The following is a 19,460-nucleotide window of genomic DNA, read 5'->3' on the forward strand; positions in this document are numbered from 1 at the left end:
GGGAGCCTGCCTCCCCCTCTCTCTGTCCCTGCCTCTCTGCCTACTTGTGATTTCTGTCTGTCAAATAAATAAATAAAATCTTAAAAAAAAAAAACAAAACTAGTTTGAGGTTCTGTTACCTGCGATGACGAGTTCATAGCGCAGCCTAGCCCTGTTAAGTTGGAGAATCAGAGAAGGAGGTAGTTCTCTGAGGGTAGCACCATGCCTGCCCAAATCAGCTTGGTATCCTGAGGATTTGTTCAAGCCAATGCACAGAATAGAACTTTAGAAGTAACTGGAGTTAAAAGTGCAAACAGTCTGGTGAGTATCCCTCCAGACTTTTTTTTTTTTTTTTTTTTTTTGTGGTATGCTTTACGAAACAGTCATAGGCACACACATAGAGGAATATTTTTACAAAGATGGAATCACACTGTACATTTGCCACCTCCTCAGAGAGGACCTCCATGATCACCCCATCTAAATAGCTCCACCTTCGTCCTGCTTTCTTGCGTCACGGCATTTTTCATTACCCAAATTCACTTGTTTCGTTTACTTGTGCACCGTCTTTCTCTTCTTGCAGAATGTCAGCCCTGTGAGGGCAGGGACTTCGCTTACCATTGCCATGAACCCAGCGCCTTGAACAGAGTGGCTAAGTATTCAATACCTATGTGTGGAATGCATATTCTGTAGTTGGTTCGTTTAACTGAGCAGTATGATCACAAACATCTTTTCAGCGTAACAGATATGGATCTGCCTCAATCTTTGATTCAAATGCATGGGATTCTATTGATTGGTTGGGCCATGTTTGTTTTCCCAAGTCCTGTTGAATAACTGTGAATGAAATTAAAAGCCAAATGGGGGCACCTGGGTGGCTTAGTTGAGTTCAACATCTGACTTCAGCCCAGGTCAAGATCTCAGGGTCCTGGAGACAAGCCCTGGGTCAAGGCCAGGTTGGACTCTGGCTCCAAGGGGAATCTGCTTGTCCCTCTCCCTGTGCCCTTCACCCCACTCATCCTCTCTCTGTCTCTCTCACAAATAAATAAATAAATAAATAAGATCTTTAAAAAGAAAGAAGGAAGGGAGGGAGGGAGGGAGGAAGGGGAAAGAAAGCGAGCCAAACGAACCAGGGATTGGCTGGGTTAGTACCTCCTTTCCTGCGACACAGAGTAGGGCATGAGGAAAGAGAATCCTCCCAGCCTTTAACAGGATCATCCTGATTCACAGAGAGAATGGGTGACTTCATGTTCTAGCAAGAATTTCCCAGGCAGAAACAGTCCTCAAACATACAAAGGCAAGGACAAACAAATAATGCAGTGATCACCTCAACACTGGAGGGCAGAGTTGTTTATTAAGCCTTCCACTCACAAATGGAATTAATTTTAAAAAGTTTTTCTAGGGGCGACTGGGTGGCTCAGTGGGTTAAGCCTCTGCCTTCGGCTCAGATCATGATCTCAGGGTCCTGGGATCGAGCCCCACATCAAGGTCCCTGCTCAGCAGAAACCCTGCTTCTCCCTAGCCCACTCCCTCTGCTTGTGTTCCCTCTCTCACTGTGTCTCTCTCTGCCAAATAAATGAATAAAATCTTTAAAAAATAAAAATAAAAATGCTTTTCTAATTGCAAAAGTAGTATTGAATTGCTATTATTTTACAAATTTCAGACAATACAGAAAAGCATGGAAAGTGACAAACAGGCATACTTTTAGAACATAGTTTTTTTTTTTCAATTCATCAACATATATTTAAACACTAAAGTGAATTTGTGCCATTTTTTATTCAACAGTAATCAGGAAAGTTTATTGATAAGCCCGATGATTAACACCATTTTACAGATGAGGAAACCGAAACACAGATATATAACTAAGTTCAAACAGCTGTAGGTGACCAAGTTGGGGGTCCAGCTTCAAGGCCTGTGAACCTAACTACTCCATTACATGGTCAAGGCAGAGGGCAGCCTTCTTTCAACATCATCACTGGTGATATGAGTCACCCTTTTCCGTATCTGCATTTGTTCTTCTATTGATAAATGGGATTTTTCTAATTTTCCCTTATTGAGAAATGGAGAAGAATTTCCCTTTTGGTTTTCAAATGAGGTGAGAAAACGGTGGGTAGACATCACCACAATCAGTATTTCTTTCTTCTTCTTTTTTCAAAAGGTTTCTTTCTTTTTTTAAAAATCTTTTTATTTATTTGACACAGAGAGAGAGAGAGATCATAAGTAGGCAGGCGGGGGGAGGGGCGGGAAGCAGGCTCCCTGCTGAGCAGAGAGCCCAATGTGGGGCTCGATCCAAGGACCCTGAGATCTGAGTCAGAGGCTTAACTGACTGAGCTGCCCAGGCACCTCTCTCAACCAGTATTTCTAATCAAAGAGAAGCAGTAAAGGGGTTCAGTACCACTTGGAAGCAGTCACCTATTATGAATACATATATTAGTTTGGGGAGGGCTACTTCTATTTGCAAAACATCCATAAAGTGCTTATCATGTGCCAGGCACGGTCTAAGCATTTCATGAATATGAGCTCATTTGATCCAAAAAGAATATCCTGAAATACTTACTGAGGCACTGGGGGATAACTTCCCCAAGATGACAAGAGATCACAAGTCTCAGTGCTGGGATTTGAAGCCTGGAAATTCGGCTGTGCTATCTGGATTCTTAACTCCTATGCTAATGGACCTCTCTGTCTATCCATTGGCCCAACAGAACCAGCCAGCCCTGGGGTCCTCAAAGCAAGCCTGCCTTCAGCTGGGGACTGAAAGTTCAAGGCAAATTTTTTCCTCCAACAACATCCCGCTCAGAGGTCCAAAGCCCATGCAGGCTCTGCTGTGTTTTATGCCCTGGGTCTCACAGGCTGAGATCAAGATGGCAGCCTATCTGTTTCCTCTTCTAGAAGCTTTGGAAAGAATCTGCTTCCAGATTCCCTCAGGCTGTTGGCAGGGTTCAGTTCCCTGTGGTCATAGGACTGAGGCCCCAGTTTCCTCCCTTGCTGTTGGTGGAGGCTCTTCTCCCTGGGACTAGACGCCATCCTACACTCCCTGTCCTGTGGCTCCTTCCACTTTTTACTTAAGGTGAATATCTTGGAGCACCTGGGTGGCTCAGTGGGTTAGAGCCTCTGCCTTCAACTCAGGTCATGATCCCGGTGGTCCTGGGATCGAGCCCCTCAGTTAACCCCGCATCAGGCTCTCTGCTCGGCAGGGAGCCTGCATACCCCTCTCTCTCTGCCTACCTCTCTGCCTACTTGTGATCTCTGTCAAATAAATAAATAAAATCTTAAAAAAAAAAAGGGTGAGTATCTTAACTGACCCACAGATTTGTCTTGAGTAATAACGAAAAAGACAGGGAACCCCCTTAGAAACAGGTACTCAGCGGGATTTTTCTTTTGTTTCAGTTTTGGTGGGGACCGCTGTGCTGATGCGAAGCGCAGCTTTCTAGAAGAGCTCGACCATGTCTCCTGAACCAAGAATGGGTAGACTTCCCTAAACCACCCACTAACCCTTAACCCATCACCCACCTAGGGATGTGCAAGGGGAGACTTGAAGATGACTGGGGTGAAAACAGAGGTTAGAGAAGGTTTTCCTAAAGAGGATTTTTTGTGCATCTGTGTGTACAGCACATAAGAGATGCTTAATCCAGATTTAATGATTTATGCTGGGCACTATTCTAGGTATCGGAGCTCATGAGAGTTAAATGGGGATGAATAAGGAAGAAATTTTTAAAAAAGAAGCAGAATATTATGCTAAGAGAAAAAAGCCAGACACAAAATGCCATATACAGGATTCCATTTCTATGGAATGTTCAGACAGGCAAGTCTATAGAGACAGAAAGTAGATTAGCACTCGGGATGGGTGAGAGAGAATGACTGCCAACGGAAACAGGCTTTCTTGTTGGGGTGGTGGAAATGTTTGAGAATTGGATAACCTTGACGGCCACACAACATATCAAACATGCTAAATGCCATTGAATTGCCGTCTTGTAAATTGTCAAGTTTATGCTATATGAATTACATCTCAATAATTTTTTAAACATTAAAAAATAGAAGGAGAAACAGCATATCTGATACAGACTGACATGTACAATGAGATCAAGTGAGTAAAAGGTTGGAAGAGATAATAACTGGTTGAGCAAGTGGTCAGGGTGGCCTCTCTGAGGGCGTGACAGTGGTGACTGAATTATGACTGGGAGGCAGTTATAAAAATATCTGGGGGCGCCTGGGTGGCTCAGTGGGTTAAAGCCTCTGCCTTCAGCTCCGGTCATGATCCCAGGATCCTGGGATCGAGCCCCGCACCAGGCTCTCTGCTTGCCAGGGAGCCTGCTTCCTCCTCTCTCTCTCTCTGCCTGCCTCTCTGCCTACTTGTGATCTCTGTCTGTCAAATAAATAAAATCTTAAAAAAAAAAAATCTGGAAGAAGGTAGGTGAAGGATCAGTATGTGCCAAGGTCCTGGGGTGGGGAGAAGTTTGGCAGGTTCAAGGAGCAGCTAGGCAAGTGGAGCTGGAGCGCAGTGAGTTGGGTACGTGGAAAAAGTATAAAAGGGGGTCAAAGATTCCCATGGGAGGCAGGAAGCAGCCCAAACCAGGCCCTGAATACCACTAAGAGGAGTTTGGGTTTTGTGCTCAGTGAAATGAGGAGCCGTGGAATGGTCTGAGCAGTAGAGCAACTTGATCTGATAAATGCTTCAAAAGGACGGCTTGGACTGGCACAGAAAGTAGATAGCAGGCGAGTGAGAATAGAGGCAGAAAATGTAAGCAAAGCCCTTTGCCACTGTGCCCGAGACTGGAGGCACTCAGGAACTGCCAGTCAGCTTTCACAAATTAGCCTCATGCCAGCTTGTCATATTTATTTAAAAACAAGAAGTCAAGGCCATGGTTATTTGATGCTTCTGTCTTTGACACTGCCTCACCTCCCTCTTCTGTGAGTCACCAAGCTCTATCAATTCTTCCTCCCCCGCCCCTGACCCCTTCACTCCTTTATCCTTCCAACTGTCCCCACTTTGCGACCCGGTTTCCAGGCTGCCCCCGGGCATGCCTTTTTTCCTTCTCCCTTTTAAAAATATCTTCTTACTCTCCTATTTTTTTTTCACAGTGTATGTCATTTGCAGAAGAAAACTGTTAAAAAATAACAAACAAGCAAAAGGAAAAAAAAAATCCATGATCCACAATTCAGAGACAACCATTATCAAAACAACATTTGAATACACACTACTCCTGTTCTTTTTTTATTATTTGGCTTTATATTTTATTTGTATCGAGATTATATAGTTACATAAATTGAAGAGTCACATTTGCTAAAAACAGAAATCTTCACTTGGCACCCTCTGGTCATTTTCCCCTCCCCAAAGACAACCACTGTGAGCACTTTAGCCGACTTTTTGATGTTTAATTCCATATCTCTCAATAACATGCTTCTATTTCTGCTTCTATTTTTTTTTTTCAGTTTTCCATATAATCTGCTTTCCCACTGTAGGATGTGAGGGTTCTTCTGTCTTCCCTCCCCACACTTGGTCCCAGCAGATAGGCATGCCCTTCCCATCCCCCCATCCTCTCAAGATAGGTGTATGATAATTTTGGTGAGATCAATATTCACTATTTACATAATTGTGACTATGTAAATGCCATTCACAGCTAAGCTCCACAGTAAACTAGGATGTCCTTTACTTTCCTGCACAGCTTTTTATTTTTCCTTGAGTTAATAATTGTCTTATTCCCTACCTCCACCCCAAGCCAACCTAATTTTCTCAATATTTGTTAGCCAGTTCAACTCTGAACTTTTTGCCAGGGTCCAAATGTCCTCTCAACACCTTCCAGGGCATCAGAAATTCTATCCATTTATCTTCTGGAAGAGATCTTTCTGGAGCCTTCAGATCTGCTGGTATCTGGACTGGGACCCAGTGGTTCCCAGCTGTCATCTGGGATTTCCCTTCATCACTTTCTGGGGATGCCATTTGTTTCTTTCTCGTGCTGGGTTTCCGTTTCCTCGGTCATGAGTCTTATTCTTCCTTGTCTGATCCCCCTTTTGTAGCACAGCCTTCTGCAGCTCCCTGAGAAAGGGGGTTGAGAAATAGAAATTTTGTGACTTTCCATGTCCAAAAATATGTTTATTCTATTTGCTCTCTTGATGATTGTTTGGCTGGGTATGGAATTCTAGGCTGGAAATCCTTTTCCTTCAGAATTTTGAAAGTATTACTCCAACATTTTCTTGCCTCCAAGTTTTGGTCAAGAAGTCCAAAATTGTTCCCCTCTCAATTCTTTACAGGAGACTTATTCCCCCTCTCCCCTTCTGGAATTTTGTTCTTGGTATTTTGAAACTTCATAATGATGTCCTTGCTATGCGTTTATTTTTATCCAACATGCTGGGCACTGAGTAAACTCTTTTGGTCCGAAAACTCATGTCCTTTAGTTCTGAAGAATTTTTGTGAATTATTTTATCCACAATTCCTCCCCTTCTGTTTCTCTTCTTTCTTGATAAAATGCCTGTTTTGCAGCTGTGAGATTTTTTTTTAGGCTGGTCCCCTAAACATCTTATCCTTTCTCTCCTATTATCTATCTTTATCTGTTTGTCCTACTTTCTGAGACAAACCCTCAAATTTATCTTCCAACCCTTATATTAAATTTTTAAAATTTCTACTGTCATGCTTTTAATTCCTAAAAGCCCCTCCTAGTTCTCAAAATATTTCTTTTTTATAGCATCTTGTTCTTCCTTCAGGGTTGTGCTCTGAAAAATTGTTTGTTTGTTTGTTTTCCTCTTGCATTTTTTCTGTTTCCTCCAGTTACTTTTCTCTACTTGTTTTTGTTTCAAATTTTCACATAAGAGGATAGCCTCAGGTGTCAGATATTTCATGTTTAAGTGCAGGGAACAAAGAAGCTAATTATTGGGTATGTTGCAAAGGCGGCTGTTGACTTTGAGCTATGACTGTGAACTTCGTTAGGGCCCCTGATGTTTTTAGATGATTCTTCTGAGTCCGGTCAGATTTGCTGGAGAAGACTGTCCAGTTTCCTGCCTGTAACTGAATGAATGACCTGGCTGGCTTGGTTCTAGAGCCATGTGGGTAGGGACTCTATATCCAATTGGCCTGGCTCCTCTGGAGGTGAGGATATATATATATCCTCGTCATATATATACAATATATCCACGTCAGATCCCTGGGACCTGGGAATGTTCTCTATCTTTGCAGCTAAGTTAAGTCTCTTGAGATGAGATAATCCTGGATTACCCAAGTGGGCCTCCTCATAGGAGAAAGGCAGAGGGAGATCAGAGACGTGGAGGAGAACTCAATGGGAAGATGGAGCAGAAGGAGAGACGACCACAAGACAAGGAATGCCAGCAGCCACCAAAAACTGGAAGGGACAGGGAATGGATTCTCTCCTAGAGTCTCTGGAAGGCGCATAGCCTTGCGGACACTTTGATTTCAGACCTCCAGGACTGTGACCAAATACGTTTCTGTTTTGACACCCCCCAGCTTGTGGTAATTCCTTAGAGCGGTCCCAGGAAGCTGCCGTAGTTACTAGGGTCCAGGGCACACCCCACTTTCAATGGAGTACTGCTGCCCGAAAGCATGCTGGGGTCCATAAGCCCAAACACACTCCCATTCTATTGTCTCCACAGACTAGACCTCCAGACTCTCACCCGAGTAGGTGCCCAGGCCTAAAATGGGTGGGGGCTGGGAGCTTATGACAATCTTCTTCTTTTTAGCCTATTTCCTTTATTTCACTGCCTCCTCTCCTCCACCCACCTCCCACTCTCATTTCGATTTTACTTTCAAAGGCCCCTGGTGTCGCTGATTCCTGAGCGACAGGAAAATTCCAGAAGAGGATTTTCCAGGGCGGGAGTATAAATCAGGCTGTCCTGTGGCTTTCCCCTCCTCACCTGCCTGAGGTTGGAATTTTCTCAGTTCTGCTGAGCCATTTAAACCCACCTGCTTTCTCTTCCCCAAAATGTTCTCACTGCTGTCTCCTTTCGTGTTCTCTAGTCCTTGAGGGCTTATGGGATAAAAAAATGAATCCTTTCGTTGCCAACCTAGTGGGGCCTAGAAGGGTAATGGAGGAGAAGCACATCAAGTCAGCCCTCTTTTCCCAAGCCTCCGCGGGCTCATCTCAAAATGGTGCTCCCTGCCTCTACGGAAATCCCACTTCCTCCTTCCCTAGAGCTCCCGTTCTGACTCAGCTCGCCATGCCCCACACCAGGAATGGCACCTGCACACACACAGGAAGCACGGGAACGTTTTTTATGGATGGTCTTCAGCAGTGGTTACAAAGTGTGTTTATCATAAGTAATTGTGAAGAGGAGTGTCCTAGTTTGGTTTGCCCAGACGTGGGCGTGGAGAACTCAGACACCCAAGAAAGAAAAGTCAATATAGGTGTGTTGCCTGTCAGTTGATCTTAATTAAAATGATATATTAATATAATATATGTATAATATATTTATATAACATATAGAAAATCTATAATATATATTATTGTTCATATAAAATCTGTGGGGAGGGGTGCCTGGGTGGCTCAGTGGGTTAAAGCCTCTGCCTTTGGCTCAGGTCATGATCCCAGGGTCCTGGGATCGAGCCCCGCGTCGGGCTCTCTGCTCAGCAAGGAGCCTGCTTCCTCCCCTCTCTCTCTGCCCACCTCTCTGGCTACTTGTGGTCTCTGTAAAATAAATAAATAAAAATATTTAAAAAAAAATAAAATCTGTGTGGAGAAGGGCGCCTGGGTGGCTCATTGGATTAAGCCTCTGCCTTCGGCTCAAGTCATGATCTCAGGGTCCTGGGATCCATCCCCATGTCTGGGTCTCCACTCAACAGGGAGCCTGCTCCCCCCTCCCCGGCCTGCCCCTGTGCCTACTTGTGATTTCTGCCTATCAAATAAATAAATAAAAATCTTTAAAAATAAAATAAAATCTGTGGAGAGCATAAAATTCTTTTAATTTTATATTTAAATTCAATTTAGTTAACGGATAGTGTATTATTAGTTTCAAGGGTAGAATTTAGTGAATCATCAGTGAGCATGAGAATTCTTGAATTCGTAGATTTCAGAATCCTGGCATCTGTATGGTATCAACTTGGTCAGAGTTTCATTTATAAACTATATTTTCAGAGTACATGTTTTTGGTTAAAATATAATTAGGAAGAAACTTATTTTGGCATTTTCTATTATGCAGAATGTTAATGCTTATGTTTGTCAAAGGTATTCTTTCATTTCCTATGCATTCTGTCTTCTACAGTCTAAAAAACAAAAATGAATAAAGAGTTCAAAGAATATAAGTTATAAGTTGCTATACAGACATCAATATTTATACTCTAATAACAAAAAATTTTAACTTTTCCATTTCTCCCTGTATCTTAAAAAGTATTCATAAATTAGATGATGGAATAAATCTATGTGAAGTCATGGGGCACCTGGATGGCTCAGTCAGTTTAAGTGTCTGCCTTCAGCTCAGGTCATGATCTCAGGGTCCTAGAATCCAGCTCTACATCAGGCTCCCTGCTTGATGGGAAGTCTGCTTCTCTGTCTCCCCTCCTTCATGCTCTCTCTCTCTCTCTCAAATAAATAAATAAAATCTTTAAAAGAAAAATCTCTGTGAAGTCATAAAAGCAGAAAATTGGTAGTTTATATCACCTGGCCAAAATATAACAAAATTGGAAAAGGATACAAATTTTACATAAGCAAGAAGTAGGAAATTCTAAAACACTCCTTAAGTAAATCCTGTCTCAAAACAGAAGCTATGGGGTGCCTGGCTGGCTTGGTTGGTAGAGCATGCAACTCTTAATCCTGAGGTCATGATTTCAAGCCCCACGAGATTACTTAAAAAAAAAAAAAAAAAAAAAGAAAGGAAAGGAAAAGAAAGGAGAAAGAAACTATAATGACAACATCATGGGTCAAAACTCATGAGATATCCTCAAAGCAGATTTTTCAAAATAGTCATACTCCTGGATGTTTGTATCAGCCATATGTAAGTATGTTGTCAAGCAGGTCACCCCTGGTTACACTTGAGTTCAACCCCACTGGGAAGCTGTGTTTAGAACACACACTTCAGACTTGCCCCACCCACTGTGTGAGGAAGTGGGGGCATTTATCCTCCACTTGCACCAGTCATTGGTTGAGAGCCTTTCCGCAAGCGTTCACTCCCCAGCACGGCTGACTTGTGCTGTGTTGAGAGGAAGCCCATAGGCAGCAATAGAACCCGCCAAGAGGTTATGAGCAGTCACCAGCAGAGTATATTACGGGAGCAATCCAAATGGAAACTCTGTTTCCCAAGCCCCACACCTGAGACCCAGGGGATCAGTGATAGACCTGGAATCTGTATTTTTTTTTTTTCTCTCGGAAGTATCTGTTGCACCTGATTCCACTGAATTCTATAAGCCCAACCTTTTCATTGCTGCCTCCTAATTCTAGTACCTGTTACCTGCTATGTGGCCAGGGCCAGATTGAAATATTAAAGTTCATAGGCATTGAAAAACTACCCCCAACTCATACATAAGTCCACGTGAAACAATGCTAAACAGTGAATATAAAGGAAAGATCAATGCAGGTTTTCTTTTTCCATGGTGTGTTAAGCAGAAAAATGACCTCCCAGGGGCACCTGGGTGGCTCAGTGGGTTAAACCTCTGTCTTCGGCTCAGGTCATGGTCTCAGGGTCCTGGAATCGAGCCCTGCATCAGGCTCTCTGCTCAGCGGGGAGCCTGCTTCCTCCTCTCTCTCTCTGCCTGCCTCTCTGCCTACTTGTGATCTCTGTCTGTCAAATAAATAAATAAATAAATAAATAAATCTTAAAAAAAAAAAAAAAAAAAAGGCCTCCCAGAGACATCCACTTGCTAGATTCTGGATTCTGTAATATGTTATGTTATAACGACAAAGGGGAATTAAGGTGGCTCATCAGTTGACCCTGAGATGGGGAGATCATTCTGGATTATCTAGATGGGCTCCATGTAATCACAAAGCTCCTTATGAAGGAAAGAAGGATGGAAAGTCAGAGCCAGAGAAGATGAAATGATCAAAGCAGCAGTGGGAGTGACGCCATCACTGGCTTTGAAGATGGTAGAAGAGGCTGTAACCCATGGGATGTGGGCAGCCTCTAGAAGCTGGAAAAGGCAAGAAACCAGACTCTCCCCTAGGAATGCAACCCTGCCAACACCTCGAGTTTAGCCCCATAGTACTTCTAGTCTACAGAACACAAAGATAATAAGTTTGTGTCATTTTAGGAAAATTCCCTCCAATATGTCTCATAATACATATCTCCTACTGTTTATTCCTTTCTGATTGAACCCAGCCTGACATACATGGTAATCACTTTGATTCCTTTTTAAAAATACGTGAAATATCAAATTCATTAGAAGTTTTTATCGGGGCCTCTGTGTTGTTGACAGCTTGAGCGTTTTCTAAGCTCTGGAAAAAGAGTGATGAACAAGACATCAAGTTTCTACATCTGTAAACCTGGGCCAATCAGAGTACCTCCTGGGGTTATTATACAGATTAAATAAGTCACTGAGCATAATGGGCTTGGAGCAATGCCTGGTACAGAGTGAGTGTTCAAGAAATGTTAGGGGGCACCTAGGTGTCACAGTCGGCTAAGAATCCAACTCTTGGTTTGGGTTCAGATCATGACCTCAGAGTCATAAGATTGAGCCCAGCATCGTGCTCCACACTCAGCACAGAGTCTGTTTGTCTCTCTCCCTCCCCCTCTCCTCCCACGCCCCTCCTGCTCATACCCACACTTTCTCTCTAAGACAAATAAGTAAAATCTTAAAAAAAAAAGAAAGAAATGTTAGAAAAGGTAAGGAATGGAAGAAATGCAGAAGACTGAGACAGTCTCCCTGCTTCCAGGGGGCTTAGATTTGATGGACGAAACAAGATGATAAACTCAGGAAGGAAAAAAAAGAAGGAAGGAGAATAGCTGACTGTGATAAGTGCCTCAGAAACACTTACGCTGGGGCACCTGGGTGGCTCAGCGGGTTAAAGCCTCAGTCTTCAGCTCGGGTCATGATCCCAGGGGCCTGGGATTGAGCCCCGCATCCAGCTCTCTGCTCAGCAGGGAATCTGCTTCCCTGTCTCTGCCTCTCTGCCTACTTGTGATCTCTGTCTGCCAAATAAATAAATACAATCTTAAAAAAAAAAAACAAGAAAGAAACACTTATGTTTAAGACTTCATACCTGGGTCAGCAGCACCCAAGTGGGGGGCAAATCCAGCCTGCCACCTGCTATCGAATGGCTTGTGAACTAGGAGTAGTTTCCATGTTTTCAAATGGTTGAAAACTAGTGTTATGAAAAGGACAAGAAACTCAAATCTCAATATCCATAAAGTTTTATTGGAACAAAGCTACTCTTATTTAAATCATCTATGGTTGCTTTCCCACTGCAACGGCAGAGTTGAGTTGTTGCAACAGAGATCGGAATGCCCACAAAACTCTAAATATCTACCGTCTGGCTCTTTACAGAAAAAGTTTGCTAGCCCTTGCTTTAAGCTGAGTGGTCAGGGAGGTCCTCCCTGAGGAGGTAACGTTTAAGTTGAGAACAACATGGCAAGAAAGAGGAAGGTTGGGGGTAGGAGGGCAGAAAGAACAGAGAACTAAGGTAAAAGCTTCACTCTAATCTTGTATCAGCCTTCCAAAGAGGGGCTCTGTCAAAAACTATGATGGGACGCTGAGGTTCTGAAGGTGAAGTGGTGCCCCAGGGACCCTGATGTGGGGCTCGATCCCAGGACCCTGAGATCATGACCTGAGCTGAAGGCAGAGGCTTAACCCACTGAGCCACCCAGGCGCCCAAGCCAGTTCATTTCTGACAGGCTCTGTGATAAAGGAGAGAAGCAGGCCGTTGGCCCCATTTTAAGAGTCAGAGAAATTGAGGCCTTGGAGAGCAAGAGGGGGTACTTGGTAAAAACAAAACTCTGTGCCTGCATTCCAGACTCAGCATTTCCCAGTGTATGATTACAGGCAAGTAGCTTAACTTCTCTGTGCTTGGGTTTATAAATAAGATAGTATCTGCCCAAGAAGAAGAAGAAGGAGGAGGAGGAGGAGGAGAAGTAGTAGTAGTAGTAAAGACTAAGGAAACAAAAGCTCAGCACCACACCACAGGAAGAACTCAGTAAATGTTGGCTGATCCTAAGCACATTCTCTGTCAGCTTTGACAACAGCCCCAAGAGATTCTAGAGTTGCACAGGATTCTGGGTATGAGCCAGACAAAACTCTTCTCCACCCAGTTCTTCAGAGCCCAAACCTTGAAATCATCCTTGACTCCTCTCCTTCCTTGACACACCACAGTCCCTCAGCAAATCCTGCCTTCAATCATTCCTGCCATCTCCATGATATCACTTTAACCCAAACTGCCAGCAACTCTCACCCAGATTAGTACAAAGCCTCCTAGCTGGTCACGGGGCTGCCAACCGCCCAACTCCCTGTAAGCAAGTGAAGGGGTCCTGATTAAAAAATCAGGTCGGGGCGCCTGGGTGGCTAGGTAGGTTGAAGCCTCTGCCTTAGGCTCAGGTCATGATCCCAGGGTCCTGGGATCGAGTCCTGCATCAGGCTCTCTGCTTGGTGGGTCGCCTACTTCCTCCTCTCTCTCTCTGCCTGCCTCTCTGCTTACTTGTGATCTCTGTCTGTCAAATAAATAAATTAAAAAAAAATTTTTTTTTAAATCAGGTCAGAGCACTCTTCTTAAAACCCTTGCATTTTCTAACACGTCTAGAATTAACTCACTCCTTTATTTATTCAATGATCATTTATTATTGGGTACCTACAACTATGTGCTAGGTGCTGCTCTAGGCACTGGAGATAAAACAGAACCAAACAGACAAAAACCTCTGCATTCAGGAAGTTTACATCCTCCTGGAGGGAGGACAGTAAGCAAATGTGGAAGTAAAACAGATCAGGTGGTAGGTATTATAGAGAAAAATAACTCAGGGAAGGCTTTGGATTTTATTATTGTTTTTTTTTTAATTTAATGATTTTTATTTAGGGTGCCTGGGTGGCTCAGCAGGTTAAGCCTCTGCCCTCGGCTCAGGTCATGATCTCAAGGTCCTCGGATCCAGCCCTGCCTTGGGCTCTCTCCTCAGCAGGGAGCTTCCCCCTCTCTCTTTCCCCTCTCTCTCTGCCTGCCTCTCTGCCTACTTGTGATCTCTCTCTGTCGAATAAATATTTAAAAAAAATAAAGATTTTTATTTATTCATTTGAGAGAGAGAGGATGAGCTAGGAGAAGGGCAGGGGGGAGAGGGAGAAGCACACTCCCTGCTGAGCAGGGGGCCTGAAGCGGGACTCGATCTGAGGACCCCAGGATCATGAGCTGAGTCCAAGGCAGACACTTAACCAATTGAGTCAGTCAGGCGCCCCAGGTTGTAGATTTTAAACAGGGTGGTTGGCGAAGTTTTTATGAACAAGGTAAAGGTTAAATGAAAAGCCCGAAAGTGGGAAAAGTTGAGCTCCAAGGGGCAATTCAAAAGCAGAATGTTCTAGACAAAGGCCCTAGCAGTAAATACAGTGGTGGAAGTGTTCCTAATGTGTTTTAGGCACACAGGGGAAGCCACTGTGACCACAGTGAAAAATGTGCAGGAGGGGAGGAGTGGACTGACCTCAGAGGAGTAAAGGGGCAGGTCGCTGAGTCCTGTGGATCCACCAAGTCTTTTTTTCCTTTGATTGAGATTGGAAGCCAGTGGAGGTTTTATTTTTTTATTGTTATTATTAGTGTTAAAGGTTTTATTTATTTCAGAGATCATGAGGGGAGAAGACGGGAGGGGCAGGAGAAGCCGACTCCCTGCTGAGTCAGGAGCCCCTCAGCCAAGCAGGGCTTGATTCCTAGGACCCTGGGATCATGAACTGAGCTGAAGGCAGACACTTAAACTGCTTAACCACTGAGCCATCCAGGTGCCCCATCAGTGGAGGTTTTAAGCAAGGGAATGACTGGAGTTTTAAAGGATCACTGTGCTGGGTGTGTGGCCGGCTCAGTCAGAAGAGCATAAGACTCTTGATCTCCGGGTTTTGAGTTCAAGCCCCATGTTGGGTGTAGAGATGACTCAAGTGATAAAAAACTTAAAGAAATTTTTTTCAAGGCTCACTGGGGTCCTCTGTGTGAAAGACCACAGGGAACAGCCCCAGAGCCAGTGAGACCTATGACAGCTGTTAGGGGGTATGATGGCTTGGACCAGGAAGGAGGTGGCAAAGGCAGAGGTGGTATCAAACCCAAAAGCCTTACACCAGGGTAAGTCCTCCTGATGGGGTCTCTCTTACCCCATAAGCCTTGTTCCTTCCTGTAACCCCAACCCCAGAGACCACAGCTAGGCACATAGAGGTATCTAACCGGTATTTGTTGATTTCTTTATGAAATTAACAAATGATCCAGGCCTAGGTTATCATCCCCTATCTTATTTTATTATCCTTTAAAGATTTATTTTAGAGAGAGTGTGAGCAGTGGGAAGGGCAGAGGGAGAGAGAGAGAAACAGAGGGAGTGAAGGAGATGCCCATTTAAACTCAGAGGAGAGCCGGGGCCTCGACCCCGGGATCCTGAGATTATGACCTGAGCACAAATCAAGTCTGAGGCTTAACCGACGAGCCTCCCAGGCACCGCTCATCCTCCTCTATTTTAATGATAGGCATATAGTCAGAATTCAGTAAATGTTTACAAATAGAATACTGCACAGTTCTGCAAGGCCAAGTGGCTAGTCCTCTTTACAGCGAGGAAAACTGGGGCTCAGACTGGGGAAGTGTCCCCTGGGGGGTCCCTCTGCACAGCCTTGGACAGAAGCTTCTGTCCCAACTTTTGGTGTCTGGGTGGAGAGCGCCTGCTCTCAAAGTGAGTCACAGTGACCTCACAGGAGTTGCTCTCAAAGCTTCCCCGCCCCAGAATGAAGAAAAACCGAAACTTCATGGGGCCAGGAGGTCACAAGGCCCAAACCCATCCGATGTCCTAAAAGTGCCCTGGCCGGGTCCTCCCACCTTCAGGCCACAGAGACGAGGGGACAGAAGGGCCGCCCTCTCACGGCTGAGGCCCCGCCCCCCGCTTGTCCGTCCGCCCGCTCCTCCAGCGGAAGCCGGAAGCAAAAGCAGTCCCTGCTAGCCTCCGGCTCCGAACTCGGTGGTCTTGGAGGCTCCGCAGGATGGGGGAGAAGATGGCGGAAGAGGAGTGAGTGGGCTTTTCCCGGGCGGCGGAGGCGGCAGGGCTGGGCCCCAGCGGGTGACAGCGAGTGCCTCAGGCCGCCCTCTGGCCCTGAAAGGCGGAGCTCCTTGTGCCGGTTGGCCAGGACTGACCATGCCTGTGCCAGCGAGGAGGGCGGGAGGGACGGGCCTGGGCCCAACCCGGCCCTGCAGCCTCCTTGAGGTCGGATCCTCGTGCAGGGAATCGGCAGCCCAGGGCAGGCCTCAAAAGCCGTCTGGCGGAAACCGAAACCCAAATTCCACTTTCCCAGTTTTCGGTCTTCTGATAATCAGGGAGAGCTCCGCCGCCTCCTCCAGGAAGTCCCCCACCCACTACTTAGCCAGTGGCCTCTTCCGCGGTAACGGTGGTTTTTCGCATCTGTCTCCTCCACCGAATCTCATTCATTTGTTAACTGTTGGCCATTTACTCTAGTTCAGGCCCTGGGCACATAGTAGTGAAGGAGGCCGACCAGGAGCCGCCCTCGGGTAATTTCCATTCTAGTGGGGAAAGACCATAAGCAAGCAAGACGATTTCAGAGTGCTAAAAGAAAAAGGAAGTGTCAGGATGGGAGAGTCCCCCTGGGAAGAAGTGCACTGCCCACCGAAACTGTAATGACGAGAAGGAGGGATAGGAGAGGGAACTAGCAAATGCAAAAGGCTAGAAGCAAGAAAGACCTTAGTCCCTTCGAGGGACAGAAAGAAAGGCAGGATGGCTGGAGTAGGAAGAGCTAAGGGGCTAACTGTACAGGATGAGATAGAGATGCAGGGCAAGGTGGCGGTCCTGTGTCCTCCCGGTACTTACCGGGAAGGACCCCACTCTTTAGTCCCTCCCCATATCTGCCCGGCACAACCCATTGCATGTTACAGATGCACTGTCTATGTGAACGGGTTTGTAAAAATTAAGAAGGAACCCCCGTGGTTGAAATCTGACTCCCTCCCCTGACATCTTTTCAGATGATCTCTTGGCTGGCTGGGTGGTCATTTCATTTCATCTGCTGATTTATTCAGGAAATGCGCTATTGTGGACACCAAACCTGGGCCTCAGCCACACAGAGCAAAAGAGGTGGTATGGCCCAGTGGTTTCAAGTTGGGTCTCAAACTTGGTTAGCTGAGACATAGTACAGGTTATGCAGCCTCTCTGAGCTTCAGTTATTCGTGGGTAAAAAAGGGAAAGGAATAGTCCCCACCTCAGGCCTGGTATGCCTATTAAGTGAGAGGTTGTGTGTTATGTAGTCCCTGATGTGAAGCATTTACTCAATAAACATGAGCTATTATAATCACAATTGCGGTGATTATTATATGAATATTGCACTAGTTTACAATCCCATCCCAAAGTGAGGAGAGAGCGCTGTGAAGAACACAAGTAGGATGGGTGCAGTATTACAGAGAAGGTTACATTTGAGCCTTTAGAAATCTGAGAAGGATTTTGTAAAGTGGGATGGGGTGTTCCAGCCAGATCAACAGTTGGATAAATTGGGTGACTTCTTCAGCTTGCTGCTATAATTCAAGGAAAAGAATGTAAACAGGAGAAATAAAGGCGCCAAGTAAATAACGTCGGATCTTGGGAATGTGATGAGACTTCAGTTCGTCTCCATTTAAATCCCCCATTAAATGCCAAAGAGCAGGCAGCATTTTGTTTCTACACTGGCCCTGATTCGCCCTTGTTCCTGTCCTCTAAGTGGCTGTGTTCGGAGCACCTGAAGCCACGGGTACCCCTGCTGTGGCAGACAGGAATTTTCTGAATCAGTTTCTGTCTGAGACCTGCCTGGTGGCTGTTAAGACGTGAATCCCAGCATCCTCTGTGCCGGGTTCTCCTTTGTGCATGTGTGTTGATACTCAGGGCCCTTTTCCCTTTGTCTAATCCTGCTGCTTTTTATGTCCAACAGGTTCCCTAACACAACTCACGAAGGTTTCAATGTCACCCTCCACACTACCCTGGTTGTCACCACGAAACTGGTGCTCCCGACCCCTGCCAAGCCCATTCTCCCTGTGCAAACAGGGGAGCAGGCTCAGCAGGAGGAACAGTCAAGCGGCATGACCATCTTCTTCAGCCTCCTCGTCCTAGGTGAATGTGGAGACCCCCTCATCTGCCATCTTGAGTGTCTGTGCGTGCTGTCTCTAAGGTCAACCCTGTCTAAGCCACCATTTACTTGATTTCAGCTCTTTCTTCCATTTGGTTCGACATCAAACACTGAGGGACAGTGATCAATTCATAACACAACAGGGTACTCCTTTGTCTTCATAAGGTCATCGAGCCTAATGATTTTGAAGAGCTCTTTATAGAATATCTTAGATGTCATTTGGAAGAAAGAAGGGATTTTTGACCTAGAAGGAACCTTGACCATCTTCTCATTTGGTGGATTTCAAACCCTGCTCATGCATGTGTGTGCGCGGCTAGTGGTGGGAGCAGGAGGTGGGCTAAGTCAAATGGGGGAGCATCTGACTTTCTGACCAGAGCAGCATTTTGTCTCCCATTAGGCTCTGTGTAAATTTTACTTCATTAAAGGTTTTGTTGCCGAGTAAAAGATCAAACACCCTTTCTCTTACCCTCTGGCTCCCATTAACTGTGGTTAGGACTTCTGCCATATCTGCGTACCACCCATGTCATTGTTTACTTAATGTCATTTTTTCTTTGAACAGATCCACTCAAAAGTCTTGTTTTGTTCAACTTTCTCCAGTAAGGAGTGAGAAAATTGAGGCCCAGAGAGATTAAGCAACTGACATGCCTGGTTTTTGGGAGACTAGAGATAAATATTTGGATTGCCAGACATCAGTCGAGAAGTTTAGGTAAAAGGCAGTAACTTAGATGCCCCCTTGAGACTGTAGACAACTGTTTTAGACCCCCCCACTGCCCCCCAAAAAGTTGAAACTCACAGCCACTTTGTGCTAGCTGACAAAGGAACAAATAAAGCTTCAAATTTGACCCAAATCCAAACTCTTATTGGAAGAGTAGAGTTGGCATATTTACATTTTCTGTTCTTCTTTCCAGGATACTGAGCCAGATTTCTGATTAGATTAGGTCTTTTCAGAGGAATGGGAAGTACAACCTGATTGAAAGGTGCAGAGCATTTCGCTGATGGTGTCATCGAGGACTTCCTTGAAGAAAACTAGAACTTCTTTCACATTTATATTTGGATTCTATTAATGGTCAAATAATTTTAATAATCTAATCATTTGATTTAAAATCTCAGGGCTCAGCCTAATCTCTCAAAAAAACTTAAATTGGGAGGCCTAGGTGGCTCAGTTGCTTGAACATCCGACCCTTGGTCTCAGGTCTTGAGCTCCTGGTTGTGAGTTTGAGCCCCATGCTGGGCTCCACGCTGGTCAAGGAGCCTACTTCAAAACAAAACAACATAAACAAAAAAAGCCGCCGTACAACGTTTTAAA

The 19,460-nt window shown here is 45.1% G+C and overlaps 1 protein-coding gene across 1 annotated transcript in view; it reads left to right on the top strand.

Moving 5' to 3' along the window:
• Positions 1-15,921: 15,921 nt before the first annotated feature.
• Positions 15,922-19,460, top strand: part of SLC9A8 (solute carrier family 9 member A8) — a 70,948-nt gene continuing 67,409 nt past the window's right edge. Inside the window, exons 1-2 of the mRNA XM_045980114.1 lie at positions 15,922-16,062; positions 17,960-18,138. Coding sequence (XP_045836070.1) covers positions 16,037-16,062; positions 17,960-18,138 — 205 coding nt within the window. The 5' untranslated portion in view covers positions 15,922-16,036. The remainder of the gene's footprint in view (positions 16,063-17,959; positions 18,139-19,460) is intronic.

This window comes from Meles meles, chromosome 16 (genome assembly GCF_922984935.1).
Source record: "Meles meles chromosome 16, mMelMel3.1 paternal haplotype, whole genome shotgun sequence".
Lineage (NCBI taxonomy): Eukaryota > Metazoa > Chordata > Mammalia > Carnivora > Mustelidae > Meles > Meles meles.